The 27595-nt window shown below is 49.3% G+C and overlaps 12 protein-coding genes across 12 annotated transcripts; 7 read left to right on the forward strand and 5 right to left on the reverse strand.

The window, feature by feature from the left end:
* Positions 1-290: 290 nt before the first annotated feature.
* On the reverse strand, positions 291-779 carry N7443_000945 (GNAT family N-acetyltransferase; the record flags this gene model as incomplete). Its single annotated transcript, XM_056881001.1, has 1 exon — positions 291-779. One exon carries the CDS (start codon positions 777-779, stop codon positions 291-293), a length of 489 nt encoding a protein of 162 aa, XP_056746239.1.
* Positions 780-3374: 2595 nt separating this feature from the next.
* N7443_000946 (putative glycosyl hydrolase) lies at positions 3375-4622 on the forward strand (the record flags this gene model as incomplete). Its single annotated transcript, XM_056881002.1, has 3 exons — positions 3375-3848; positions 3903-4159; positions 4217-4622. The coding sequence occupies 3 exons, from the start codon at positions 3375-3377 to the stop codon at positions 4620-4622; spliced, it is 1137 nt and encodes a 378-aa protein (XP_056746240.1).
* A 555-nt stretch (positions 4623-5177) lies between these two features.
* Positions 5178-5868, reverse strand: N7443_000947 (uncharacterized protein; the record flags this gene model as incomplete). The annotated part of the gene is given in 2 exon segments (XM_056881003.1): positions 5178-5629; positions 5640-5868. The coding sequence occupies 2 exon segments, from the start codon at positions 5866-5868 to the stop codon at positions 5178-5180; spliced, it is 681 nt and encodes a 226-aa protein (XP_056746241.1).
* Positions 5869-6354: 486 nt separating this feature from the next.
* N7443_000948 (glutathione S-transferase family protein) lies at positions 6355-7078 on the forward strand (the record flags this gene model as incomplete). Its single annotated transcript, XM_056881004.1, has 2 exons — positions 6355-6740; positions 6793-7078. 2 exons carry the CDS (start codon positions 6355-6357, stop codon positions 7076-7078), a joined length of 672 nt encoding a protein of 223 aa, XP_056746242.1.
* Positions 7079-8297: 1219 nt separating this feature from the next.
* Positions 8298-10065, reverse strand: N7443_000949 (zinc finger CCCH domain-containing protein; the record flags this gene model as incomplete). The annotated part of the gene is made up of 5 exons (XM_056881005.1): positions 8298-8933; positions 8991-9346; positions 9403-9703; positions 9758-9805; positions 9868-10065. 5 exons carry the CDS (start codon positions 10063-10065, stop codon positions 8298-8300), a joined length of 1539 nt encoding a protein of 512 aa, XP_056746243.1.
* A 1593-nt stretch (positions 10066-11658) lies between these two features.
* N7443_000950 (uncharacterized protein) lies at positions 11659-12838 on the forward strand (the record flags this gene model as incomplete). Its single annotated transcript, XM_056881006.1, has 2 exons — positions 11659-11990; positions 12043-12838. 2 exons carry the CDS (start codon positions 11659-11661, stop codon positions 12836-12838), a joined length of 1128 nt encoding a protein of 375 aa, XP_056746244.1.
* Positions 12839-13001: 163 nt separating this feature from the next.
* N7443_000951 (serine hydrolase domain-containing protein) lies at positions 13002-14141 on the reverse strand (the record flags this gene model as incomplete). Its single annotated transcript, XM_056881007.1, has 1 exon — positions 13002-14141. One exon carries the CDS (start codon positions 14139-14141, stop codon positions 13002-13004), a length of 1140 nt encoding a protein of 379 aa, XP_056746245.1.
* A 917-nt stretch (positions 14142-15058) lies between these two features.
* Positions 15059-16894, forward strand: N7443_000952 (MFS transporter; the record flags this gene model as incomplete). Its single annotated transcript, XM_056881008.1, has 3 exons — positions 15059-16135; positions 16189-16595; positions 16645-16894. The coding sequence occupies 3 exons, from the start codon at positions 15059-15061 to the stop codon at positions 16892-16894; spliced, it is 1734 nt and encodes a 577-aa protein (XP_056746246.1).
* An 810-nt stretch (positions 16895-17704) lies between these two features.
* Positions 17705-19596, forward strand: N7443_000953 (NCS2 family permease; the record flags this gene model as incomplete). The annotated part of the gene is made up of 4 exons (XM_056881009.1): positions 17705-17794; positions 17855-18775; positions 18831-18935; positions 18988-19596. 4 exons carry the CDS (start codon positions 17705-17707, stop codon positions 19594-19596), a joined length of 1725 nt encoding a protein of 574 aa, XP_056746247.1.
* A 645-nt stretch (positions 19597-20241) lies between these two features.
* N7443_000954 (uncharacterized protein) lies at positions 20242-20451 on the reverse strand (the record flags this gene model as incomplete). The annotated part of the gene is made up of 1 exon (XM_056881010.1): positions 20242-20451. One exon carries the CDS (start codon positions 20449-20451, stop codon positions 20242-20244), a length of 210 nt encoding a protein of 69 aa, XP_056746248.1.
* Positions 20452-22641: 2190 nt separating this feature from the next.
* Positions 22642-23643, forward strand: N7443_000955 (uncharacterized protein; the record flags this gene model as incomplete). Its single annotated transcript, XM_056881011.1, has 2 exons — positions 22642-22996; positions 23057-23643. The coding sequence occupies 2 exons, from the start codon at positions 22642-22644 to the stop codon at positions 23641-23643; spliced, it is 942 nt and encodes a 313-aa protein (XP_056746249.1).
* Positions 23644-24911: 1268 nt separating this feature from the next.
* N7443_000956 (uncharacterized protein) lies at positions 24912-27067 on the forward strand (the record flags this gene model as incomplete). The annotated part of the gene is made up of 9 exons (XM_056881012.1): positions 24912-25052; positions 25113-25182; positions 25244-25291; positions 25375-25477; positions 25537-25778; positions 25837-26157; positions 26223-26480; positions 26534-26873; positions 26926-27067. 9 exons carry the CDS (start codon positions 24912-24914, stop codon positions 27065-27067), a joined length of 1665 nt encoding a protein of 554 aa, XP_056746250.1.
* Positions 27068-27595: the final 528 nt, after the last annotated feature.

A 27595-nucleotide genomic window follows, 5' to 3' on the forward strand; every position in this document is an offset into this window, starting at 1 on the left:
GGCATACTTTCTTTAAACTACTACTGACCTGAATCCAGCCCTCCTTATTGGAAGCCTCCATGACACTGGAACCCATGCGAACCAAGTCTACTCAGACGCAGCTATCGCAAATTCTGTTCCAGAAACCATGCAGTGAATCTTGGTACCTGATGGCCGGTACTCATTAGGCTTTTTCGAAGTACTTGAATCTTAACGAGCGAATATTGAGATTGCAGATATATTTCATTCATATTGAAGCGCTCTAGGCACACCCTTTGACTATTATGCACAAACCAAGCCGGTCGTTCTCTTCAATGCAACGGTTTTCGGAAGTATACCCTCTCAAATCCATCTTCCACTTTCCTTTCCATCTCAGTAAAGCCAAGTTTGACGTAGAGTCCCAGATTCTCATACATCTTGACGTTGGTATAGAGTGTCAGGCTAGAGTGACCCCGTGCCTTGGCAATATTCTCTGCGTAGCTCATCAAAATTCGCCCGTATCCAAGGCCTTGAGCCAAAGGATCGACCACGAGGTTGTTGATCTCAATTGAGTTGGAAGGTAGATCAGATCGAAGCATAATTGACCCCATCACCTTCCCATTGGGTTTTTGCAAAAGAAAAATCTCATGTGTTTGCATGAGTACTCGATAGTCTGCCGTCATGGGGGCTGGTGGTTTGCCAATCCGCTCGATGTATTTTGAATATGCAGCATGAACCATATCCTTGATGACTGGGATGTTCTCCGGTGTCGCATTGGTGATGGAGATGCCATCTTTGGAGTAGCGAAGGGGTTCGGTCATCATTACGTCTCTGAGCGCAAACCGAGGAAGGCTTGACCGAAAAAGATGGAATCAGTTGGGAGATACTATAACTCTGGGTTCGTGATTTGTAAGATGCGGCTACCTAGCTTTTGCAGGGAAGAAAGCGATCTTAATTTTTGAGAAGAAGACGTCGGTGAACTCGACTTGGCGGAGAGATGTGAGTCAGAATCAACGATCCTGCGGGGCTACTTTCCGCATCTGAGAAATAGTTATCATCTCATTTAAGTCGCAATCAATGTCAACATCAAACTAGTGTCATTGTTCCCAGTCTTTTCTATCAATCGGTAGGAGTTCCTGTCCCTTGCAACGCCCCACTGCCTTTGGGCCCACCTCCACGCACTATTCGCACCCCCTCGATCAAGCCGGGAATTCGTCAGCTTGCCAAACTTCCGTTTCGCTTGGCTCCACACCCACTCCGGGACCCTAGAAACTAGTCTCCCCTCTGGATTACAGTCATACTGGTTTATTACCGCTTCCCCAGCTAACGATGCCAATGGCAATCTCGGATCCAGGGATGCAGTCGACTTTGGGGCTCCCATCATTCCACTTTTCACCATCATAAGTCATTTGGTGAAGATGGTTAGAGCTGGTATAGAGAAGACCAATCTCAGGGGCGTTCGGGTTTGTCAATTAGCTGGTCCATGCGATGGCAGCTTTTGGCAACACATCGGGAACTATTCAAGACCCGCCATAGTGGCATTTGCCGCTATTTTAGCACTTTCCCACGATACCGTTAGGGTTGTGTTGGAGAAAGACACTATTCACAATCGGCAATTATCTCTTAGTAGCAACACAACCCGTTGGCTCAACCGAACACCGGTCTCCGAGCTCTTCGCCAGGCGACCGAATGAGGTTATGAGAAAGGTCCGCTTGTTCAGTGGCTGCCTTGGTAGATTCAGAAATGAGCATACTATTTGACTGACCAACGCGCAATGACTACGTTGGAGTTTTCTCGACTTAAACGTGATGTGTCCTAATTTTTGGATCTGATCATCTTGCTCTGACATGATTGATTGCTTTGAAGGTTACCGGGTTTCCAAAATACTGTCTAGAGCAGTACAGATCACCAATAATAACCTTTCCTGCTTCGTAAGGTCATAGAAGGGATGCAGCTCTTGGTCCAGTGCTTAGTGACCTCCGGGTGGTGTTGGTCTACTTCAAATGCTGGCTAGCGGTGTCGCCCGATGTTCATTCCTACTTCAGCTTCTATTTCATCCAAGTGCGATGCCTTCCAGACGTCGATGATAATCCATGATGATAATCAAACATATAGCTATGTTAACAGATTATCTATCTTCGATTCTCGCTTTTTCAATGGATTGCCATCATCAAACCATGAGAAACCATGTTCCAAGGTTCAATAGGTGTTCACACATCGCTTATCACTAATTACTGACATCTGTGATACCACACGTTCCTTGTCCGGATCAGCTATCTCACTCTATCAACAGCTTTGCAGGTGAACCGAATCGCTCGATTCTCGGGGCGGAAACTTCTCCATTTCCCCAAAGACGCATGTCTTGCCCTAGCAACCGAGCACCACGCTCAGGTGTGGCTGGGGTGTAAGGAAATTAAATTACCCCACGCTAATGTCATGTCTTGGGATGGAAAAGAATATGGTGATCTCAGTCTGTGCTTAAACATATTGCAGCCAGTCCGATTGTGCTGAGACATGAGCGCCGGGGAAAAGGCACGACTTTCAGCTGACGTCAGAGTAGAAGGGGTGCACTCAAGTGCGGTGCGAGAGAAAATGCATGTTTCATGCACGTGAGGAAACTGTTCGGCCTGCCTGGCTTGAATATGTTTGATGCTGGAAGGCATAATATGTGATAGAGTGCGGTCTGTGCAGTAGCCTCACTGAGTCCTTTGGGGTTTGGCGAAGCGCTAAAGTGAATACGGTTCAGGTGACAAATGCCAATCAACCATATGCAAGGCCCGGCTCCAGGCTTACAGTATCGTTCCATGAGGTAAGTGAGGTGGTTGCCGCGCAAATCACTAGCCGTTTTAGACACGTAAAGCCTGATCGGGCGCCAAGGTGGATAAAAAGCGGGCCCAAAAGCAATTCCGAGAAGTCCTCGATCATACCACGCACCTGTATCACAGCTGCAGGAGAAGATGGAGAGCTCGGGCGGAGACCTTGCAAGGGATGCGGGTCCATGTTAGCCCTGCTCTGAGCACGGAGAACTGGGCACTGGACTCCACGGAACCATCCCTTGATGAATCACGCCAGTTTGCAAGCTAGCCGGGGTCAATGCGATCGGGTCGGCTGAGATAGGCTCTCGGGCTTCGGACTGCAAGTCGCAAGTCGCGAATCACAAAATGTAAATCACCAAATTCAAAGAGTGCAGAAATATGGTCGATCATGCAGATCAGGGGGTTTCACCCAGGTGCATCTGTGGGTCGTGCCTGTGAAGCTGAGCTTCCCGGCCAATCAAGGATCTTCGGCCTCAAGAATGCATATTTATTTTGCTCTGCCACTTGTGCCCAGGAACTCGCGAAGATCCCATTCTTATTTAAAACAGAACGTATGTGTCACTCGACCGGGTAGGTTTTTTGTGCTGGCACATCTGCGTCATGTTCTCTTCCCACGGTCGTCTTGCTTCTTCGCTCACCGTATTGCTCTTGGCAGGTGCTACGGTTGCCGACAATGCTAGGTCAAGAGCGGAGGATGCTTTCAAGACGCTTCAGGGCTGGTATAATCCCAGTACTGGTCTCTGGGATACCGCTGGATGGTGGAATTGCGCCAATGTTATGACTGTGGTTGCTGATCTAGCTTTGGTTGAGCCATCTGTCATGGATAATGCTAGCTATGTCTTCAATAATACATTGATCATGGCTCCTCCTCAGAACCCTCATCCAGGCCCCGAAGTCAAGGTCAACAGCGCGCGTGATTTGAGCGCGCGAGTCAACCAAGCTGTCAATGCCTCCCAGTGGCTTGATTCGGCCTACGACGATGATGGATGGTGGGCCCTTGCATGGATTGCTGCGTACGACGTCACCGAGGACAACCAGTATCTCCAGCTCGCCGAAGGCATTTTCGATGGCCTGGTACGTATTCCTTGTTCCTATATCGGGTTGTTTCGATGCTAATTGTCTATACAGACCAAGGCTTGGGGTACCCGCTGCAGCAACGGTGGTATTCCATGGAACCCGTCCAACGATTACGTGAACGCGATTACCAACGAACTCTTCCTCTCCACTGCGGCACACCTTGCAAACCGAGTGCCTTCGCAAAAAGACTACTACGTCGACTGGGCCCAGAGAGAGTGGAATTGGTTCCTGGCCCAGGGTTTCATCGGTGAAAACAACACCATCAACGATGGACTTCTAGACAACTGCCAAAACAACGGTGCTACTGTGTATGTTCATTTCAATTGGAAAATGCGTTTGCTCCAATCTAACATCATTCATTCCAGTTGGTCCTATAACCAGGGTGTCGTACTCGGCGGCCTCGTCGAGCTAAACAAAGCCGCGCCAAACGAAACCTACCTGGAAACAGCTAACACAATTGCTAAAGCCGCAATTGAGACCTTGACTGATTCCAACAAGGTTTTACATGACTCGTGTGAGCCAGACAACTGCGAGCCCGACGCAACTCAGTTCAAGGGTGTCTTCATCCGTAACTTGGAAATGTTGCAACGCGCATCGCCACATGACATCTACAAAGAGGTGATCATCAACTCCGCCGATAGTATCTGGAACAACGACCGAAACGGACAGGGCCAACTTGGCGTTGATTGGGCTGGCCCGTTGCATAACCCTGCCGATGCTACTACTCATAGTTGCGCCATGGAGGCTTTGGTTGCTGCGATTTCTGTCTAAAACCTCCACTCTGTGCGCTGCTCATAGTGTCTTATTGTTTTTCTTCGCGAGAATTTTGGCTGCTTTAGACTATTATGCTCATGATACCACGATCGCTTTGATATATGAAGTATTGATGAGATTCCGACTCCATAATCAATACTATTGATTAGTATGCATTTGATCTGGCTGTCCAAGCAGGCTGTGGCGCGGTCTGCAGCTTAGTATAACCTGCCATTCAAAAATTCATAATATTTGACCAGTCGCTGTCTTTCAGCTTGGTAAAAATCGATTTCGATCACCTCGACTAGGGAGGGAATGACTCCCAATCTCAGTCGTCGCATTGACATCACCTGTAATCCAGAGCTGCTGCTTATGAACTTACGCAGTACGAACCGAATAGCCCGCCTCAATTATGACGAGGTCTTTCGATGCCGATGGAAAGTCTCCGATTGGCTCAGGCGCTGGCAATTCCATCAGGTCGTAACTAATTGTAATTCCCACTTCGCTTCGCCAAACAAGGTAGATCTCAAAATCCCTCAAACGAATCACATGGCGACCGGGTTTTGATTCTCATTATATCACCGAGGTGGCACCAATGTGACGAATGTCGTCATCATCTCCCTGGACAACGGTTGGATTCCCAAGACGGCGTGACAAAGCAAAGTCAGGCTCAGTACCTCCATACAGAATCAGCACACGTGTCGATCCGGCACCCCGAGCCCATCTGAAGATCTCTGCAGAAGAGTAAACCGGATTCATGCCGGCAAGATCGTATTCCAGGCCATGGAATTTAGAATCACGGCCATTGAGCGTCAACTTGCCCCCAGCTGAAGTATTGTAACGTTCCCTTGGCTTGTGGGTACGGTGATTGTATACACAGTGTTTTTCAAGCGAGGTGAAGTTGGCATGCCTTGCAACGTAGAAATTTGTCTTTGTGCCGTCATCAAGAAAGGTGGTCACTGCAATCGATGCAGGAGTCCCGTGGGAACCATTGATCCCGGGAGTAGGTGTTGCTGTCAAGTGGGCTGGATATACCTTGAGGGAGTTTGCTTCCACTCCCCAAATCACGAATATAGATAAATTGCCGGTCCCATGCTACCCGTGACGCGAGATTAGGTGTGCTGGGCCTGTATGAGAGATGTTGCTTGCTCTGACTGGATCTTGGAGACCATTCCCGAACCCGGTGCCGCTCGAACCGCCCAGACCAGAGACAGCTGTCACCGCCGAGTGAATAATTGAAAGCCAGACGGCGAGCAACAGCCATACTCTCGAGAACGACAACACCCTATTCTCCAAGCTAAGACTAGCCTCGGGGACAGGTGAGAATACGTTCGTCTCATGAACCTTCATGGGGGTGTTGAATCACCCAAAAGCAGTCCCCTCTCCCTCTTCATTAGCCCGGGCTCTTGTGGGTTTCAAGCGGAGAAGGTTCATTGAGATCGCTTGATTGAATATGTTCTGGCGATGTCCCGCTGTCCGGCTAGATGCAAGGGCCTGCAAATAGCGGGGGTCATGAAGGGCACCGTAAGTGCGTGGCGTGACACGTTCTTTCGTTATTTATTTACTTCAAAGATTAATCAGCCTAAATAAGCTCGATCTTTTATCCATGGCTCCTCATCGATAGATGAAGATCCATGACATCATTTAGAGTTCGATGAATCTGCAACTCCGCATCATTCACTCCCCCCGCACGAAACATCTACAACTCTCTGAACGAGTATTCGGAAACCAAAATCGCCAGCCAAGAAATATGAATGCCCATTTGGAACCTCTTACTCTGCATGCTCATGCCTTGGGCCCAAATCCCGTCAAGATCGCGATCGCTTTAGAGGCCCTCCACATCCCATACAAAGTCAAGTCCTGGGACTTTAGCGACGACCCCAACACTGGCGTGAAAGGTACTTCTTTTTTGAAAATCAACGAGAACGGCCGAGTGCCGGCACTCGAAGATCCAAACACGGGTGTTGTGTCCTGGGAATCAGGAGCATGCATGAACTATGTTCGCAGAGTATACGATGTCGGCAACATGATCGGACCTCCCGGTGGCTCTGCCCAGGAACTGGTCGATTTCGACAAGTGGGAGTACTTCCTGCTCACAACCCTTGGCCCAATGACTGGCCAGACCAACTGGTTCACGTTAGTCCTCTCTACCCTTGTGAAGGTCTGTTACGGTACTAATTTTGGACAGACACTACCACCCGACCAAGAACGAGGATGCACTCCAGAGATACCGAGCGCAGACTTACCGCTGCTATGATGTTCTAGAACAGCAATTGGAGAAGTCGGGAGGCGAAAGTATTCTTCCGGGTCGGGTCTCGACTGTTGACTTTCATTTCGAGCCTTGGGTACGGCAGCATAAGTTTGCCGGACTGTCCTTGGACAACTATCCATGTATCACCAGGTGGCTTGTTTTGATGGATGCTCGAGAGGACGTTCAAGAGGCTTATTGCAAAGTCAAAGGTAAAGGGAAATAAGCAAGCCCAGAGACAGCAATTGGGAGATTTATCATCCGGAAAACGCTTCATCTGTATGTATTTGAGTTAAATCACGTTCGTGGGTATCCTCGAGTCTATCCTCCCATGTAGACACTTGGGTAGTCCATCAAGTCAGCGTTTGTGGAATGAAGGAAATCCGCTGGACCTCTTACATCCAAGACAGCTTTCGGCATCGCCCTTCCGGTCATTTTTTTCTCTGACTCTATCAACACCAACATCATTGCTCGGTATGTTCACGGGTATGTTAATCGAGACTCTGTAATGTGCTATGTGAATACGAGAAAGGGTTGGGTCACCCGGCTTGCCCTCATTACAGTCCTTCCATTTGCTTCCTGGATAGTTGCCGAAGCCATTCCCGTAATCTCCACATTGCTGCATGTTACCGCCCCGCTAGTCACTTCAGGGTTGGGTTACAACATTTCCTCAATCATGTGATTTGTTCTTATCAAGAAGTGCAGCTGGCTTGATAACTTCCGGAGAGCCTTGTGCAAGGTAGGGCCGTGTTCTTGTTTGGTATCGGTGTTCTTGCATATAGCATGTACGCCAACATTGTGACTTTGGTCAGAAACTTCCCTCGCAAGCTCAATCGGAATCAGCTGTTTACAGCTAGATTCATATTGCGCCTCATCATTTGATGTCGGGTTCCGTTCAAGCAAGCGACTTCCTCACCGCTACGAGCCCCTTGCGTCCCACGCCGTGGCGGTGTAGACAAAAGTGTGGAGTTGCAGAAACATCCAGTTGTCTTGCAAAAACTTAACGCTGCAATATGAGGAAGGTATAGACTACATATGAATGTTTTCCGTGGCTTACAATGAAAGCGGATTCGGTAGGAAATGTCAATAGGATTGTGCAAATACTAGGCTCTGTACCATAAAGTATTACCCGAACACCTTGCGGCGCACGGTAAACCCACTTCAGGTGTAAAAAGTGGGACATATGTCTAACAGGACGTATTCATACCAATCTTTTATGGATGAGATCACTGAGATCCAAGCCAATTAATCCCGTCTCAGTATTGGACAGGGAGGCTTCTTTTTCTTACCTCCGAGCAACCCCCACCTTTTGCACAATTTTGGCGCCTAGCCTCGTGATATTTCACACATACAGGATCGGTACATATTGGAGGTGTCCGTCAGTAAGCGAGAACCGTCGGGTTAGAATTGGCCGACAGGATTTATTTTGTGAATTGATGAGACAGTTAGACATAGCTGAAGCTCTGGGAGGACGTGCCTCCGACAGACTCATCGCTGATCGATGGCGACTGCGAGTTCTCATCATCATTGTGTTCAATAGACGCAACCCACTTCTCAGTATTGAGATCCAGGGTATGTGCGCGTTGGTTAAAGCGGCATTGCCAGCTCTTGACGGCCTTGCAGTTAGGCTTCTGACAGATATGTCCTAGGTAACACTTGATTGACCGGCAAGCTCCACCCTTAGGACAGGGGTACTGGAGAGAGAGGTAATTCAGAACATCAATGATTGAGTCGGACACATCGCCGTGGTCATAGGGGCAGCTCATGTCACCACACTCTCCAGATAGATGATAGCTGTTGCAGACCTTCGACTCCTTGGCCCGGCGATGATAACGGTCCATAGCGTCCGCTGGGGGATGAGGGCAGTAAGCATCGAGGCGATCCCCGTCCTTATTGATAGGAATGACCTCTTGCGAATCTTTGTACTTAGGCGGGAGGGTAGCAGAAAAGAGTTCCAATGAGCGACCAACGATGGTTGGAGTAGACCACAGTTTCTTAGGAGATTCGGGCACTGGCTTAGACAGATGTTGTTCTGGCATGATGTGTTGCTTGATGCAACTGTTGCCGAATCTGCAAATTCCCTAGGAGTATGTTAGATTAGGTAGATAGCAAGACGAGAGTTGATGATCAAGATTCACCTTTTGGAAGTGCTTGCAAACTGGCTTAGAGCTGTTGCCGTAGGCGTTGGTGTTGGTGTTGGTGTTGGTGTTATTGCCGTTGGCGCCATTGGCGCCATTGATGGCATTGGCGGGCTTCACGCTAAGCGGGCCAGTCGGTTTGGTAGTAGGTAATGGGGTAGACATGAATACTGATGGCAACTCTTTGACCGGTAAGCCGTAGCTTTCAAAATCACGATGCCAAGAAGCGGCTTTGATCAGAGTGATCTTGTCACTACCACGATGAGGAGTCAACAGCGAGTTAAAGCCCGTGTCATGACATCCTGCAAAATAGATATGCCGACATTGGTTGAGATCCACAAACATACGGAACATCTCTAGAAAAATAAATATAGTTAGCAAGGCTCCCTTGAGTTACGGAAAAGGCATCAACCTCTGATCTTGAAATCGCTGCCTTCTTTCTTGTCAGCGGCATCTACAAAGTCAAACAGGCCCTCTGCGCGGTTAAATCCTGAGGCGAAAGGTGAGATGGAGCGTGCTTCGTGGCCCACTATTCCAGCGCGGGCAAGAACCTTGGATAGTCCTAGCATATTGGCGTAGACGCGGACCATGATGCGACAGTTGTCTGCTTGCGGCCCCATAGTGGAGTGCATTAGCTCTTTCACCGAATCGCTCAACTCGCGGGCGGCATCAATGCCACCCTCGCTGCCAGCCTTAAGAAAGTGCTCCTTGAACTGCAAAGGGGTAAGAATTTTGACCATGGATTGAAGACCGTGAGGGGATCATACCAGGTAGCCATCACCGTCGACAAGAACCAGTACAAAAGGGTTGCGTTCCTATCATCCAAATCAGTTTTGGGTTTCGAGAGCATGCATCGTAGAAGCCCAATAGCTCATACCTGACCACGAGCCTGCCGTTTGTATTTCTCTCGGCCTTCCTTCACTTCTTCGTAGTCACTTTGCAGAGAGCTGTAGTCTTCGAGAAGATTTTGGAACTGATCAAGTAGGTTCTGAAGATTCTCATTGTGCTTTTTGTTTTCCACGGACAAGGATGCGAGATGGTTATTCAAAGAGTCTATATCCGATTCCCTCAGCATCTTGAAGAGGGTTGTGGGAAGGCATACGCCTGTCCCGCACAGTTGAAAAGAAGAACGACGCCCGAGAACATCCAATCTAGCAACAGAGAAGACTGAATAGTTGAAGAATAAGCAGTGTCCGGCTCAGGCAATGCTGATACTGGTGGGGGGAAAACAAATTTGTAGCTTCGTGGCAGGCGGTCAGCCTGCAGTGGGTCTATGGCACGTGATGCTGCGCCGTTTGCTCCGCATCTCTTCACATTCAACTCGATTTCCGTCTTCCCATTTCTTCCAAGTTCCTGTTCTTGGGGTTTCACTGTAATGTTGTGTGGCTGAAACAATCTCATCCTGGCCATTCCCTCAGGACAAGGCGGGCAGCATCTGCAGATCTACAATGTCCCTCATATCATGCAGTTTTAGTGGAGTCAACAAACCCAAAGTACCCCTTCTTCGCCTGAGCTATGCTGTTGGACCGTTTCTAGCGTCTTTCTGGTCCACTAATCTTGGAAACTTTTCTTTCGGTCTTTTTACTTCAATTGAAATGATTAAGTCATCCCCACAGCCTGATTAATGAAGGCAAAGACACCATCCTCGTCCCTGAGCTCTCTCTCGCGCAACCCGCGTCTTCCAGCAACCCCCTTCCATGCCTTTCGAACCTCCGCGATCTTTGCCTATATAATGATAAGGAATCGGAATCGGAATCGCAGTGAAAAGGCGACCCGTAACCGCGAGGTGGTACATTGGGCAGCATCATCGACTGGTATGTGGCCTGACCACTTGTTGTCCGGGCCCTTCCACGGCAAGTCGAAGCGCTTGGCCAATGTTGGCCAAATTTCTCTCCAATGGAAGGAGCAGTTTTATGTGGTATCAATGCTTTCATCTTTGGCCGCACCGATCAGAATAATCCAGTATCTTTGACGCTGGATGAATTAAATCATCGTTTACATAGACAAGAATTGAAGTTCAGATGTAGATCTTGGAGGTCGGCCGAGATCCCGGTCGCAATCTGAAGTCTGTGGTTCACATATCCACAAAACCCATTTTGAGTGGATAAAACTATGCTCAATTGAAGCTTAGGCTGTTACAGTCTATTGCTACTTTCGAGCGACTACAAAATCCATATGGTGTAGTTTGAGCGAAAGAGCATATTATCATAAAGATGAACCCGAGTAGGTAACAACTCCCATCCCTGACACATAGATGTCCATCAACCAGTCGGATCGACGGAATCCCTGAAATACCTACATAGAGAGTCACTGCGCAAGGCCTAGTGAACCGGGATTATCAGCCACTCCGAACACTCACGCGCTAGACAATCAGGGGTGGACTAGACCTATCTGGGTATGCAGGATGCGACGAGCCTGGAGAACCCTGGAGAAGCCAAGCGGGCCTCATGTGAAAATGACAATGATCGACAGTCGGCCCCGATCGGGCCCATAAAACATTCCAGAGAGCTTCGGCTCACCCCCACATCAACGTGCTTGTCAGCCTCGGCCTGTAAAGTACACACATGATTCTGGGCGTCTTCGGTATAAACATGACGAACCCCCGCCAAACCTCCGACAGAGCTCGACTTACAACTTCCATATCAACTGGCACAGCTCCATCGCAACCATGAAATACGTCCTGTTCTCGCTAAGCGCGTTTGTTTTCTACGCCATCTTCTACTTCTCCTACGTCAATGGTCTTGATACGCTCGGTCGCAATGCTGTCGACTCCGGGAAGCTCCCTGGTGTCAATGCGCCGCTGCGCACTCACTATACTGGAGTGGAAGCGATTGATCGGATCTTGACTTTGTTGACGGTGTTCTTCTACCCTACCCTGGATGGTCAAAGTCCGACTCTTCTGCTTCACAGTATTGGCTTTTCGGGTACCTTTGGAGCTGCCTGGACCCTGGTCATCTTGGAGTCGTGGCGCAAAGGGAATACCGGAACCATCGTTGCTTTGTAGGTCGCTCTTCTCCGGCGAAAATTGTCGAATTACTGACATCCGAGATAGCCCTGCCATCTTCGGGCTCGCAGCGCAGCTGATGACCTTTGCTTTCGCAACACCTCTCATCTGCGGACTTCAGCTGGCATGCTCGATTACGGCGAGCCGCCCCCACGCTGACAACATTCGGGTTCCTCGCGTGGTTCTCACCGTCTTGCCTGCAATCTTTGTGATTGGATTCATGCTTCCCACCCACGCGATGGTGCTTCCCGCTCCCGAATTGATTTCTGTGGACATGAAGCAGATCGCGATTGCCATTTGGCAGCCCTGGCCCGCTTATGTTTCGATTCTGACCACCGTCGCCTATTACGTGTTGTCGCCTTTCTTTGCGAACAACCAGCGCGCCTCGCTATCCAGTCTACGCTGGGTATACGCATTTGCGTTCGCGAATGCCTCCCTGAGCCACCTCGTTTCCTGGATCGTGTCTCTTGCATCTGTGATGACTCCTGGTCTGTTCGACGACCGGTTCCTTGGCCCTCTTCACCCCTCCAAGGTGTTCTCAATCCCCCTTCCTTGGTCTGGATTGAAGGTTGACACCTTGGCTGATGGTGTGCACGTATTCTTGCGATGGGATTATATGATCGGGTCAGCTGGTGTTTTGATCTGGGCCCTAACCCTATACACTGTTGCTCACAAGCAGATCCTCAACAAGGTCTCTTGGCCAAGTCTTCTTTTGAAGGTTGCTCTCCTGGGTGCTTTGACCGGTCCGACTGGTGCGGCAGTCGAGCTGATGTGGGAGCGCGATGAGTTGGTTTTCCGAGAGACTGATTCAAAGCAGGTCAGTAAGACCAAGAAGTCTACTTGAATATGCACTGGTAGTGCATAATTAAAAAGTGCTCTGAAACGTCGACCAGAAGAGTTTAAAAGGACTACGAAGGTGACAGGTTACATTTACCGTAACTTATGACTTTATATTCATCATCGCTTTCACTGTTTCTAAATTCAATCTATGTTCCATGTTAAGATAACTAAAGAGCATTCACGACCTTATAAATTTCCTGCACGAAGAGCTCAGTGTTCTCATTGCCCAAAGTACCGGCTCCCATCTTGTTCATGGTATAACTGATAGTCATCCGACGATCGCGATCCATGATTATGATCGACCCGCCCCATCCGCCCCAGAAGCAAATCCGTCCCTCTGGAAGCCATGTGACAGTCTTGGGCGAAGGAAGTCCGACACCAAGACCGAAACGATGATAGATTCCCAGAACTAGATCTATTCCACTAATCTGCTCCTCGAGCATGCGCTCAATAACCTCCGGAGAGAGGTACTGCTTGCCATCGACACTGCCGTTCAACGCAACCACGGAGCCGATGCGAGCCAGGGCACGCGCATTGCCGAAGCCATTTGATGCACCAATCTCTGCAGCTCTGAACTCGGGAGTCGTTGATTCCTCAGCACTGGGAGGTGGTCCTGCGAATGCCTTTGCTGGAACACTTGCTGGCTCCAGCATGTGTAGCGGTAGAGGAGGGGGAGCAATGGGCACTGCAGCACGAGGCCAATCCTTTTCAGGCAGTCCAAGAGTGAACTCCGCACCTAGAGGACCAGCAATCTCATCGGCAATAAACTGCTTCAGCGACTTCCCGCTGATCCGTCGGATGATTTCACCCAGCAGATGACCCTGACACGTAACGTGATACCCACTATGTTCACCAGGAGTCCACCAGGGAGCTTGTGCCGCAAGCCAATCTGTTGACTTTTTGGTATCGTAGACTTCTTCCCAAGTGATAGCCGGCTCCCAGCCCGCCACACCGGAAGAATGGCTCATGATGTGAGACACCTTGATATTCTCTTTCCCGTTGGCTGCAAATTCAGGCCAGTACTTGGAGACCTTTTCGTTCAGGTCGAGTAAGCCGCGATCGACTAGGACCAGGGCTGCAATGTTGGTGACCACCTTGGAGCAGGACCAAACGGCCGCCAGAGTGTCTTTGTCCCATGGCTTAGTGCGCTCAGGGTCTGCATGGCCACTCCAGATATCGATGACATTTTTGCCATCAATGTTTACACAGATGGATGCGCCGACTTCGGATTCACTGGCGACTTGCTTTGCCAAGAGCTCGCGGACAGAGTTGAACGCGGGGTCGCATTCGCCGTGTGTTTCAGCCATTCTAAAGGGGTGCGCTCAGAACTGGGGGATATGTTGATGAGAGATGTTAGAGGGCCACACTTTGGTCTTGAATAATCCTGCCTGGCACTAAGAAGATAGGCTTGAAATCAAGCTGACCTGATTATGAATTATGTGGGAGATCAAAGCCTCAAGTGCTCACTGTAGCCTGGTGAGATCTCCCGATTAGGAACATGATGTGCCTCGGCCCCGGAATGCACGTATTTACATAAATAAATTATAGGTGCCATTTGGATCTGCAGCACTGTTTGAGATTATCGACCGCGAAATGGTCAGTGATCTACACTCATCTGAAACGGGGAGCCATTTTCCAGGTCATTGTCTTCCCCGACTTGGGCGTTCCTCGGGCCACGGCAACAGTCTATTGATGCCGTATTCACTACCCGGATGCTTGGCATGGAAACTAGCTAGCCGTCCAAGCTGTCCTCGAATGGAAAGATCCTCCGATGTACCTGTTGAGTCGCTGCTACCGATTGACAGCTTCCATGTTTCGTATTTCGTGATTCGCATTTCGGGAGCGGATCCGTGATGACGTCACCGAATTCACCGAATATCAAAGAAGGACCGCACCCTATCAACTAGCGATCAAGTATCTTGTGTCTATACAATTCGACAATTACTATTTCAAAGAATGATAGAAATCACAGCTACTTTCGAACAATTTTTAAATTGAATTTCATGTCCGTAATAGGAAATATGTCCCCCGTTCGCGAGAAGTTCGGATCAACCGGCGGATTCACCACTCATGACGCCGTAGACAGCCAGCCACTCAATGAGGAAAAAAAATGAAAATTCTGAAATTCGGGAATCGCCCTTCCATTTATTTCATATTGAAAAGGCCGCTCATGTCGTCTTGTATGCATCTCTAGTATTTTCAACAGGCTAGACTTCTTGGCACTATGGAGCACTTGAAGTCATCGCCCAGTCCCCTCGACAGCTCTGCCTCAGAGGATAGCAATAGTTTAATTGCGATTCCAACAGGCGTAGATCGCCGCTCATCACAGTTTGAGGCCATCCCCACAACTACCCTCAGTCGTCGACCGACCGTCCTCGATAACGTCGAGCTCGAGCGCATCAATACCTATCGCCTCCAGCATAGATCTACGGTCGGTTCAGGCCCTGGTCCCGCACCGCGAGATCAATGGCTCCCAATGGGTGCCGGAAAAGAATACCCGCCTGAATTACCTGACCCGGAGCAATTTATCGTCGAGTTCACAGAATCGAACGACCCTTTGCATCCCCAGAACTGGCCGCGGGGGAAGAAAATCACCATCTCCATCATCCTCGCCTATACAACATTTACCTCGTCGTTTGCCAGTGCCATATACTCGTCGGCAGTGACTACAATCGCACCATATTTTCACATCAGCACAGAAGTGGCTATTCTAGGCGTGACCCTGTACGTCCTGGGTTTTGCCAGCGGTCCAACTGTCTGGGCCCCGGCTTCGGAGCTGATCGGAAGAAGATGGCCTATTGTAGTGGGTATGTTTGGGTACTCGCTATTCACGGTTGCGACCGCCACGAGCAAGGATGTTCAAACACTCATGTTGACCCGGTTCTTTGCTGGATTCTTCGCCGCGAGTCCTATTGCGATCGTGCCAGCTGTTTTTGCGGACATTTGGAATAACCAGACTCGGGGTGTGGCTATTGCCATGTTTGCTATGGCGGTGTTCGTTGGTCCTTTCGCTTCACCTTTTACTGGAGGATTCATTACAATGTCTTATCTTGGTTGGAGATGGACTATGTATATTTCCTGTATTATGGGTTTCTTAGCGACTGGACTTTGTCTCGTTTTCTTGACGGAGACGTATGCGCCTGTTGTTCTGGTTGAGAAGGCTGCTACTTTGCGCAGACAGACTCATAACTGGGGTATTCGGGCCAGGCAGGAAGAGGTTGAGCTGGACTGGGGAGAGTTGATCACGAATAACTTCAGCCGACCGTTCCGGATGTTGTTCACTGAACCGATCGTGTTTCTGGTATTGGGTCCTCAATCTTTCTATTCGATTCAATTCGACTAACGACGTCGCAGATATCGTTGTGGATGAGTTTTGTATACGGCTTGATGTATGCACTTCTCAGTGCATATCCAGTGGTCTTCCAAGAAATTCACGGCATGAACCTCGGCGTCGGCAGCCTTCCATTCATTGGCTTGATTGTTGGGGAAGTCTTGGCCGGTGGATATATTCTATACGATCAAAGGTCATACTCCAAGAAATTGGCAGCTAATAACGACGTCCCAATTCCTGAATGGAGACTTCCTCCCTCTATTCTCGGAGGTATCTGCTTTACCATTGGTTTGTTCTGGTTCGGTTGGACGGGCTGGACAAAATCCATACATTGGATGGCGCCAACGGCCAGTGGAGTCGTTACCGGATTCGGCATCTACGTGATCTTCCTGCAGTGCTTCAACTATCTGATCGACTCTTACCTCACATTGTAAGTTCTCCAGCTCTATTTCATCATCTGATCTAACAAGATAACCCAGCGCCGCTTCGGTATTCGCTGCAAATACCATCATTCGATCTTCGGTCGGAGCCGCCTTCCCTCTATTCGCCAAACAGATGTTCCAGAACCTGGGGGTGCAATGGGCTGGCACACTCCTTGGATGCCTTGCTCTGATTATGGTCCCAATTCCGTTGGCATTCATCAAAGTAGGGCCTATTCTAAGAAAGAAATCCAAATTTGCACCGACCATGCAGCGTCCGACCGAGAAAGAGAAGAGCGATACAGTCTAGAGACTTCCCTCGTCGGATCATTCAATGATAGCGCACCTATATAACTGAATGACATTGCATGAATAAGATACGCACTCATCCGCTATAGATTCTCACACCCCGAGAAAGTCCGATATCTATAGATCTGGTAATATTCTCGGTGTCAGCGCCTTGAAAATTGGACAAAGCCGGAGTTTGCCGGCATTCTCTACCCCAGACAGGCATTGTCTGTGGAGAGATGATTGATATCTTTCATGCGTAACAATGTGAGATCTCATGAACGGCCATCTCGATCGGCCCACTCCGATTTCCTTATCGAGCTGGACCCTACATATCCCGCCGATAAGATAGGAACTTGCTTGCCAAGAAGACTGAGCATATCTTGGCGTTTCGAAGAGGTGCATGCGCCGGGGTTATTCATCGCACACTCTACCCCATAGTCAACCTCCCCAGACCTGGAAAAATAGTTCCCCAATATCTTCATACGTCCGCATAATAAGTAGTCAGTAGTCGGTGCTGTCAAAATTTTCCCTGGACCCACCGCGGTTGCCGAGCCAGGACCCAGATCTCGGCAACAGGCAACCAACTCAGGAGCCCGGACGCAATCTGCCAAGGCCCGCCAAGGATCAGAGGCGGAGAGGTCGAATCGTTCTGGACGAATTTTTTTGGCTGCTTATCAGAGGGTTGTGAGTGGCGGAGGGTCCGGAGGGTTTTCTTTTCTCGAGCTTCCATTGTTCTTCTCTTCTTCCGTGCACTTCCTTAAATACGGCATCGCGTCCACGGCCGTGGTTCTATCCACACTGCCCTGCAGAAGCATTCAACCGATTCAGTATGGCGTACAAGGCATGGATCGAGAATACAAACCTGCGGGTCGCGCAGAGTCCTGTGGGGAGATGGTTCAGACTTGAGAACTCGGGCCATGTGAGTGATTCCACGAATTTACAGCCCCTGCGAGGGAACTGTACAGTTGACAATGAATAGCCGATGGAGCGCAAGGGTAGCTTCTTCTTCACAGAGCTACGCGCCGGCCTGGCCACCTTTTTTGCCATGGCGTATATCATCTCGGTCAACAGTAACATCACCTCTGACACCGGTGGCACGTGTGTTTGTCCGCCGGAGAGCCAGGCCGACAACTGCAAGACCAATACCGAGTACCTGATGTGCGTGCAGGAGATCAAGCGAGATATCGTCACTGCGACTGCTGCTATCGCTGCTTTGTCTACCTTTTGTATGGGTCTTTTCGCCAATTTGCCCATCGCCCTCGCCCCGGGTATGGGATTGAACGCATACTTTGCATACACTGTCGTCGGTAAAAATGGATCGGGACTGGTCCCGTATGAGGTTGCTTTGACTGCCGTTTTCGTGGAGGGCTGGGTTTTCTTTGGGTTGACATTGATTGGCATGCGACAATGGTTGGCGCGCGCTATTCCCGCTTCCATCAAACTGGCCACCGGTGTCGGAATCGGGTTGTATCTCGCTCTCATCGGATTGACGTATAGCGCTGGTATCGGGTTGGTACAAGGTGGCATGGACACTCCGATCGAGCTTGCTGGTTGTGCGCCCCAATACTTCGATTCCGAGACCGGCTTGTGTATCAGCAGTGAGAAGATGCGCAGTGCAACCATGTGGGTTAGTATCTTCTGTGGTGGTGTGCTCACAGCGCTATTGATGATGTATCGCGTCAAGGGTGCGGTGATTATTGGTATTCTGCTGGTCTCAATTATTTCCTGGCCGCGGACTACGCCCGTGACCTATTTCCCCTATACGGACCTGGGAAATAGCATGTTCGATTTCTTCAAACAGGTTGTCACCTTCCACCCCATCAAGCACACTCTGGCCGTTCAGAAGTGGAACATTTCGGGCCACGGCGGTCAGTTTGGATTGGCCTTCATCACGTTCCTGGTATGTTTCGCACCAACATCGGCTGTGCTCGCCCATCCTGACTTGAATTTTGCAGTACGTCGACATTTTGGATACTACGGGTACCATGTACTCCATGGCCCGGTTCGCCGGTGCAATTGATGAAAAGACTCAAGACTTTGAAGGAAGTGCCATCGCCTATGTAAGCCTCATAATACCAGACTGATGATACCTTCCACTGACATATTGTGCAGATGGTCGACGCAATTTCCATCTCGATCGGATCCCTCCTTGGCACCCCCCCAGTAACAGCCTTCGTTGAATCTGGCGCCGGAATCTCGGAGGGCGGCAAGACTGGCTTGACATCCTGCATGACAGGCATCGCCTTTTTCATCTCCGTATTCTTCGCACCGATTTTCGCCTCAATCCCCACCTGGGCCACGGGCTGCACGCTTGTTATTGTTGGCGCTTTGATGGCCAAGGCCGCAGCGGACATCAATTGGCGCTATCCCGGTGACGCGATCCCAGCCTTCCTGACTATTGCCATCATGCCGTTTACCTACAGCATCGCGTATGGTCTCATCGCTGGTATCTGCAGCTACATCTGCCTCAACTCGATTGCGTGGATCCTCGAGAAGATCAGCGGTGGTCGCATCGTCCCTCCGAATAAGGACGAGTCAGATCCTTGGTCGTGGAAGCTTCCTGGCGGCTTCTTTCCCCCTTGGGTGAAGCGGGCTGCGAGTGGACAGAAGGACTTCTGGCGGCGAGATGAGGAGAAGGCGGCGTCAGAGGGGATGGGGTCCGTTTCGTCGTATCAGCAAGAACGGGTCGCGGTTGAGAAGAGTCAAGAGTTTTCTCATTGATGGATACTGGTGTGTTGAGTGTGCACGGAGACCACATTATAATTAGTTTGGCATTTATGATTTTTCTTGCATCAGCCAACTTGCCCTTGTATCCAATGAACAACTGGATCATAAACTTTGTTTCCATAATTCTCTCTGAACTTCTAATGCTTTTCATTTCGATGGGTTTCTGATTCATCTAAAGGGGAGAAATAGCATATGGATGGGACGGCTCGCAAACGAGCTCAAAAGCTTCAAGTCGACTATGCACGAACATACAGCGATCGATAAACATACATAAAAACTAGGTTTTCTGAGCGCATGTTTCATATGGGGAGAACTGGAAAACAAGAAGCAGATCCATGATTTGAAGAAAACGATATTATTCATTATTATCGACTACAAATTGCCATAACGAGACCATTCTCTATCACTGCCTGAACGAAAAGCCACAAAACCGGTTCCTTCGCTATAACGCCCGTATCCATATTCTCAATTCATATTCCTCCCATTCGCGTCCATGGGTATTCAATCAAAACAATAAACAAGTTGCAGGGCTGTACGACGGAGATCCCACGACCCGGCCGTGTACCAAATGGGATGTCCAGCGTCCCCTAAGATCCATCTCGCAGTCATGTGTGGCCCTGTGTCAAGAGTAGGATCAACCTACTCGGTTGTTTCATAAGATTCCTTATTGGCCTTCCGCTTCATCCATCGGCGATAGGCAAAGAGCGAAATTATTCCGAGGGCGACGAGGAACACGATGCAAAAGACCAGCACGACACCGGGGTTCCTGGCGGCCCAGTTTTTCTTTCTTTTGGCGAGCAGGTGAAAGGTCTCTGACTGGAACCGGGGCATCAGGCTAATGGGAGCCATAATGTGTACTAAGATTTGGAAGGGCAGAAAGGGCACTGAGGTGGTCGGATACTGCAAAGTTCTCAGTCAAGCTCGACCTCGAAAGGATTGACGAATAACAGCTCTAATCCAGAGGACACACGTCCGGGTGCTTACAAAAATCTGTGGGAGTTTCACCACCTGGATGAGAAGAAGAGCAGGAGTAGTAAGGCGAGCTGTATGGGTGATGAGATCAACGATATGAAATGATACAAGTCCCTGAGCGAACGAAAGAGAGCTGTAGTTGGATAATCTGATAGATTCTTTGGAGTTCGATGCGTGGTGAAGTGGGAAGTTCGGGAAAGCACGTACTGTGACACCAGCAGAAATTAGAGCTTGGAAAGGACGGTGATCTTCGATTTCGCAGATATTCGAAAACAGATTAACAGCACTGACAAGCGACCTCTTTAATTTTACGGAGAGAAACAGAGAAACAATGAAGATGAGAGAGGGAGAATGACAATGGAGCCCCGGCACCTGGCGGACCAATATGTCGATGATGCTACCGGAGGACCGCCCCTTCTCCTAATTAACTTTCCTTTCTGAGCTGCCAGTAGTCAGTAAACAGGTGACCGTTATTGGTTTAGAGCAAGACAGACCGTGGGTTTGCGAAAGCAAAAGGTAGTCCACGGTCATGGACAGAAAGAGCTCCGACTGTCTCCGCCCTTCACTACAAGCTTTCTCCGCAGAGACCCGCTTGCCGATCGATTGATACACAAGCACTCTATTGTCTACCTCATTTTTTGCATCTAGTTGATGAATATCGCTCGCCAATTGATTTTCGCCCAAGCTGAACACTTTGTTACTCGCGGACCAGAAAGGTGCAAGTCTGGAGTCTGGACACGTTCCGCGCCCGTCCCGGTACCGCTGCGTCACCACTCAATCACAGTCAACGCCAGATTCAGTATCAACATGGTCCGAGCTTGGCATTTGCCATTAACTATGAGTAATAATACATTAACGTAATTCGAAAAAGTGTGCATACTAGCATGTTATGTTGAATCGATAACTTCTATGCTGAGCTGATTTTGCGCGTGAGATCTATTCATGGTTTCTCTTGACGTCAGGGAATGCAACGTCGACTTGCAAGTCGTGCCGATCACAGCTCCCAATATCTCTAGGAGAGAAAAAAAAAGTAGAGTGTACCTACTGTCAAAGTTTTAAAGTTTTTTTTTTTAAAAGACAATGGGACCAGTCAGGCATATAGCCAACAGTACCAACCTCCGCAATCGCCGTGTCAGTTCATCCTACTCCTGGGTCACGGTCGCATGAGCTTCACAATAGTCCAGTTAGTGAGCCGGATGGTCAGGCTGAGACCAAGTTCAATCGTTACTGAAGCGGACTTTGTTCTCGTAGGAGTCGAAATGAAGCTCTAGGAGTGTCCGTTCCATTTGAAAGTACATTCACCGACGCAAAGATATTCTTTAATTCGAGGACTTGATTGAAATGTTCATCTATGAGTGCGGACATAGTATAGAGCAATATCTTTGAATAAATCAAGGCATCATAATAAGAACTACATTAGCTCTTAGACTCAAGTGCAAATACAGTAACCTGGGTATTTCCTCTTGGAATCAATGGGAAAATACCGGCATCAATAACCCGCAGGCTAGCTGTTCCATACACCTTCAGCTGAAAATCCATGACACCTCCATCTTCCTGTGGCATCACCGCACAAGTTCTACTGACACGATACTTGGATATAGATTAATTATCACCGGAATCATCAACTGAAAGTGTGCGCATACGGAATCTAAGTCAAGAGCGTTTGATTTGCTGACTGTTCGGTTCCCCGTTGCTGCTTTTTACGCAGGCGAAGATTCCATTTGCGAAGATGATGACTATTTTGCGAAGTGTTCTGAAGCACAAGGGCATTCGGATCTCGGAATGAACAATTGGAAATCAGTATCTACATTTCCTAAGCAGACAATTGCTAGCGTGCGGAGTTCCACGCACTAACGCAGTAGTGAGCTCTAATGACTAATTAAACTGGTTGCGCGGGATTAAGCTAATTCCGCGCGCCTTATTCTCATTGGATGATCGATATCGCCCCACCTTCCCGGCACGTCACCAGCCCTGCGATCTCCAAATATAAATTACCTCGCATTCAGGTTCTTCCTACGTTCATATTTCTCTACAAGATCAACCAGGTGTCTTAACTATATATTCATAATGGCGCACACCCTTGCCCAGGCCCGCGCTTGGAATGCTACCCTCAAGACCGCTCGTCCTGAGCTGACTGCCCTCTTTGTGGGCGGTACTAGTGGTATTGGACGCAGCACTGCTATCAAATTGGCAGGTTCCATTGCCAAACCGACGATATACATTGTTGGCCGCAATGAGAAGGCGGGTGCGCAGATTCTCGAGGAGATGAAGGCAGCCAACAACAATGGTTCTTATTCCTTGATCCCAGCCGATGTGTCCGATCTTCGCAAGGTGGATACCGTTTGCCAGGACCTGAAGTCCAAGGTCAAAGCCCTGGACCTTTTGTTCCTCAGTACTGGAGGTATCACTTTCAGCAAACAAGGTAAGTGATCCCGCTCCGCCCAAGGACACTTTCACCCAGGGGATGCTAACCCAAGAACAGAGACTGATGCGAAGATCGATGTCAACCACATCCTTCGGTACTACAGCCGCATGCGCTTTGTTTACAATCTCCTTCCTACTCTTGAGGCCGCCAACAGCCCTCGCGTGGTCAGCATTCTCGCAGGTGGCAAGGAAATCAACATTGAAGAAGACAACCTAGATCTCCAAAAGGAGTTCTCCTTCTCGGCCAGCAACGGCTATCCAACTTCTATGACATCTCTTGCATTCGACACTCTCGCTTCGGAGCACCCATCAGTCAGTTTTCTTCACGTCTTCCCTGGTATTGTTGCGACCCCCCTGATGAACAAAACCATTGGATCCGTTCTCGGTACTATCGTGGGCTTCCTCGCTAAGCCCATTTCCATCTCCATGGCGGATTCTGGCGAGTGGCAGACTCGGCTCTCCACTTCTACCGATTTCCCTTCCAAGCAGGACTCTACTGATGCATCCGCCGTTGGTTATTACATGCTCAATCACGACGGAAAGGATTCGACCAATAAGGCGTTGATGGAGGAGCTTCGCGAGAAGGGTTTCCCCGCTATTGTTTGGAAGCACACCCTTGCCACTTTCGATCGTATTTGTGCTTAAAATTTCGATGCCCTCTAGATAGCGCTGAAGGTCGCGGTGGACTTGTAATGAGATAATGTCAGCACAGGATTGGACTTAATTACTTAATAATAATATATTGGATTTCCCTGTTTCTACCAGGTTAATTAAGAAAATCAATACATTTACGTGCGCTTTTGGTTAGCAGCTCGCATTTAGACCAATTAAAGGCGACTTCTGTGGACACTTGCATTTCCCACTCTGCAAGTCGCTCATTTCTTGTCTCATCCTTGCTGAATCAGAGAGAGCTCGTGTTTTGCCTTGGTCCACTCTTGGCTCTTCCGGTTGACAGAGACATAACGTTCAGCTCGGGCCGCAGGTCATAGATCCCCGATCAGCGGGTTCAAGTGGCGTTCCCGAGAAAGGTTTGAAATTCGGAGGACTCGGACCGACAATGGTGAAACGAGATCGCCTATGAGAGGTAAAAGGTGGTCAGTTGGGTTCCGAAACGGGATTAGCATTTTGTGGGGAACGGCCCCGTGGAGGATTCAACACGGAGTAAAGCTCCGCGTTAGCAACGGTCTCACGCGATCTTTTGGAACGGAGTGTATTAGGGTCTGGCTCAGTAATCCGGGGTAGAAACTTTGATCGAATCTTATGCCATTCACCTAATTCTTCCGATCCCTTGACATGACATGCAATGGAAGCAGAACTGTCGGACTAAGAGGGGGTACCTGGAAGACGTTTCCCCTAGTGCATTCCATTATTTCAATTCCCTTCAATTTTTCCCTTTACCAAAACAGTGATAGTCCACTGAAGTACCCTGCAAATCACCCGAGGTAAGGGTAGCGAGTGGCGTGATAGCAAGGGGCCGACCTGACCGACCCCAGGCCCAAATGGCATAGATCCAAACCCGTATAACGGATCACAGGGCCGATGATCCAGTCCTGAATCTTTTTGGATCGTAGTCTAACACTAACACTCACCCAAGCACGATTGGTCTCACTGGGGGATGCGCCGATTCCAATCAGGATACGGAGCTGTTCGTGCAAGCCACCGGCCAAGGCTGTCTGGCAGGATCTAAGGGGTCTAGTGTCACAAGGCAATCGGGCTCTAGAGAGATGTACGGCGCTCCCCAGAGACTATGCAAGGCCACTTCGACCCGATCGGGCGAAGGCGACATTCTTGGCCGTCTCTTATAAGAATCTCATGTTGTCCCGCTTTCTCTGGGTTCTGTACCGCGCTTGAGACATTTCATAGCGACTATACAGCACCCGTCGACTCGAGCGCCAGTGGAACTCGAAAACATCATGTCGGATACGAAGGGCCATGAAGAGAGGCATGAAGAGGTGCATGGCATCTCGACCGCGGTGAATGATACCCCTCAGGTCATTGCTGGATACGGCGAAACCGCCAAGCGGGCGGGTGCGCAGACTAAGGAAGTCCGCAATGTGAGTTGACTGTCAAGTTCATATAATGGCTCCATAGAGCAGTGCGCTTATGAAATACAGGCCGAGCTCTTTGCTGCCATTGAGGAGACCAAAATTGAGCGCTGGAGCCGCACGTCCATTCATCTTTACTGTGAGTTTGCAGCGCGGTACTCCAGTGAGAATTGATCGAATAGTTTACTCACACCATTCAGTCTGTATCTTCGTCGCTTTCCTCTGCGCGTGTGCGAATGGATACGATGGTATGTTCAAGGCCCCAAGCCTCACTCGGGCGACACTTACAAGAGTAACATTACTTGGTGCGACTGAAGCTAAAAGAGTACAGGATCGCTCATGGGATCCGTCCTCGCTATGGATCACTGGCAAGACGTCTTCAAAGCAGGATTGACAGGCGAGAAGGTGTCTGTCGTCACATCTCTCTACACAGTGTAAGCAGACTCACACATCCTAAACAAAACTCAATATCGAGTAATTCATTTCGATCTAGTGGATCCATCGTTGCGACTCCATTCAGTGCAGTCATCTCCGATAAGCTCGGTCGGCGAAAGTGCATGTTCGTCGGTGCCTGGGTTATCATCATCGGCTCCATCATCATTTCAACCGCCATGACTCTAGCCCAATTCGTTATCGGCCGATTCATCCTCGGAGTTGGAATTCAGATCATGGTTGTCTCGGCCCCGGCCTATGCTGTTGAGATCGCTCCGCCGCATTGGCGCGGTCGTGCTGTCGGTAGGGCTCCACTGTAGTCCGCATATTGGGGAATGAGCAGAGATTCTAACACTATCAGGTTTCTACAACTGCGGTTGGTTCGGTGGCAGTATTCCCGCCGCTGCGATTACATACGGATGCAACTATATGGACACAAACTACCAGTGGCGAATCCCGTTCATCTGCCAATGCTTTGCTTGCGTCATGGTTATTGTAGCCGTGTGGTTCATTCCTGAGTCGCCCCGTTGGCTGCTCGCACAGGGTCGTGATGAAGAAGCGGCTGCTTTCTTGGTTAAATATCACGGCAACGGAGACCCTAATGCCCGTCTTGTTCGTCTTGAGATCGAGGAGATGAAGGAGGGTATTCGCATTGATGGTATTGATAAGAGGTGGTGGGACTGTAAGTCTTCTTTAACTGTTTTCTGAGAATGTCCATCAAAAATTAATGATGCTCAAATTTGATAGACCGGCCTTTCGTTACTACGCACAGCGGTCGTTGGCGTTTCGCGCAGGTTATCATGATCTCGGTCTTCGGACAGTGGTCGGGTAACGGTCTTGGATATTTCAACGCGACAATCTATAACACCCTTGGATACACCTCGAGCTCGATTCAACTTCTGTTCAACTTGATCAACTCTATTGTGTCGGCTGTCGGTGCTGGTGTTGCAGTCTGTTTGACTGACAAGATGCCGCGTCGTCCGGTTCTCATCTGGGGTACTTTGGGTAAGTCAATGGTGACATTAATATAATGAGAATTTCGAACTAACATCGATCAGCCTGTGCTATCACAATGGCCATCAACGCTGCTATCTCAGTCCCCATCGCTGAACACGGATCCATCAGCAAAAACAAGGGCCAGGCCGCTCTCGCATTCTATTACCTATTCAACGTCGTCTTCTCTTTCACATATACCCCCCTACAGGGTGTCATCCCCGCCGAGGCATTGGAAACCACCACTCGCGCCAAGGGTCTCGCGCTTTCAGGCTTCATGGTCAGCTCGATCAGTTTCATCAGTCAGTTCGCATCTCCAATTGGCTTGGGAAACATTTCTACCAACTATTTCTGGATTTTTGTTGGCTGGGATCTGATCGAGGTGGTCTTCTGGTACTTCTTCTGGTAAGAACTCGTCGTCTCCAATGGTATTGACCAAAAGCTAATTCCTCCCTAGTGTTGAGTCTCAGGGCCGTACTCTTGAGGAGCTGGAGTGGGTTTACCAGCAGCCGAACCCGGTCAAGGCATCACAGAACCTGGACAAGGTCGTTGTGCAAGAGGATGGTACCGTCACTGAGAAAATCGACGCGGATGCTTGATCGGTATGCCAACTTGCGATTTTATTACGGATGCAGCAGCTTGGAGTTGAAATCTTACTGTCTTCGAAATTGGAGAAGGTGAAATTGCCATGTCGGGTGATTTACCCGGCTGTGATGGGTACCTTACTATGAGGGTCAAAATATGTAGTTGGAATAAATATTCTTTTAATAGCTAGTCAGCACTACCTGAGGTATCTAAGGCTTCCTTTCTATTCATACCTACTTCTCGAGAGGCACTAACATAGCCGACGCACCCTGCATATACCAGGTTTTCCATGGGCGGGGCCTCTTTACCTGGCTTGTCCGTTTTTCATGAGGCTGTTCAGGGTCAGCTTGGCAATTTCCACCAAGTTATTTATACCCAAAGTCTAGCCTAATGTAGCCATAAGCCGACACACGTGCATCATGGCCCAGATCCGGAAGAACCGTCGCATTGGTAGTATACCGCGCAAGTACTCTTTCAGGTCAGCTAATATCTGAGGAGAGAAAGACGGGCCGATATGGAGGACGTAGAGTCCAATGATGAAT

The sequence above is a fragment of the Penicillium atrosanguineum genome, assembly GCF_028827265.1.
Source record: "Penicillium atrosanguineum strain IBT 20685 chromosome Unknown utg000001l_segment0_segment0, whole genome shotgun sequence".
NCBI lineage: Eukaryota > Fungi > Ascomycota > Eurotiomycetes > Eurotiales > Aspergillaceae > Penicillium > Penicillium atrosanguineum.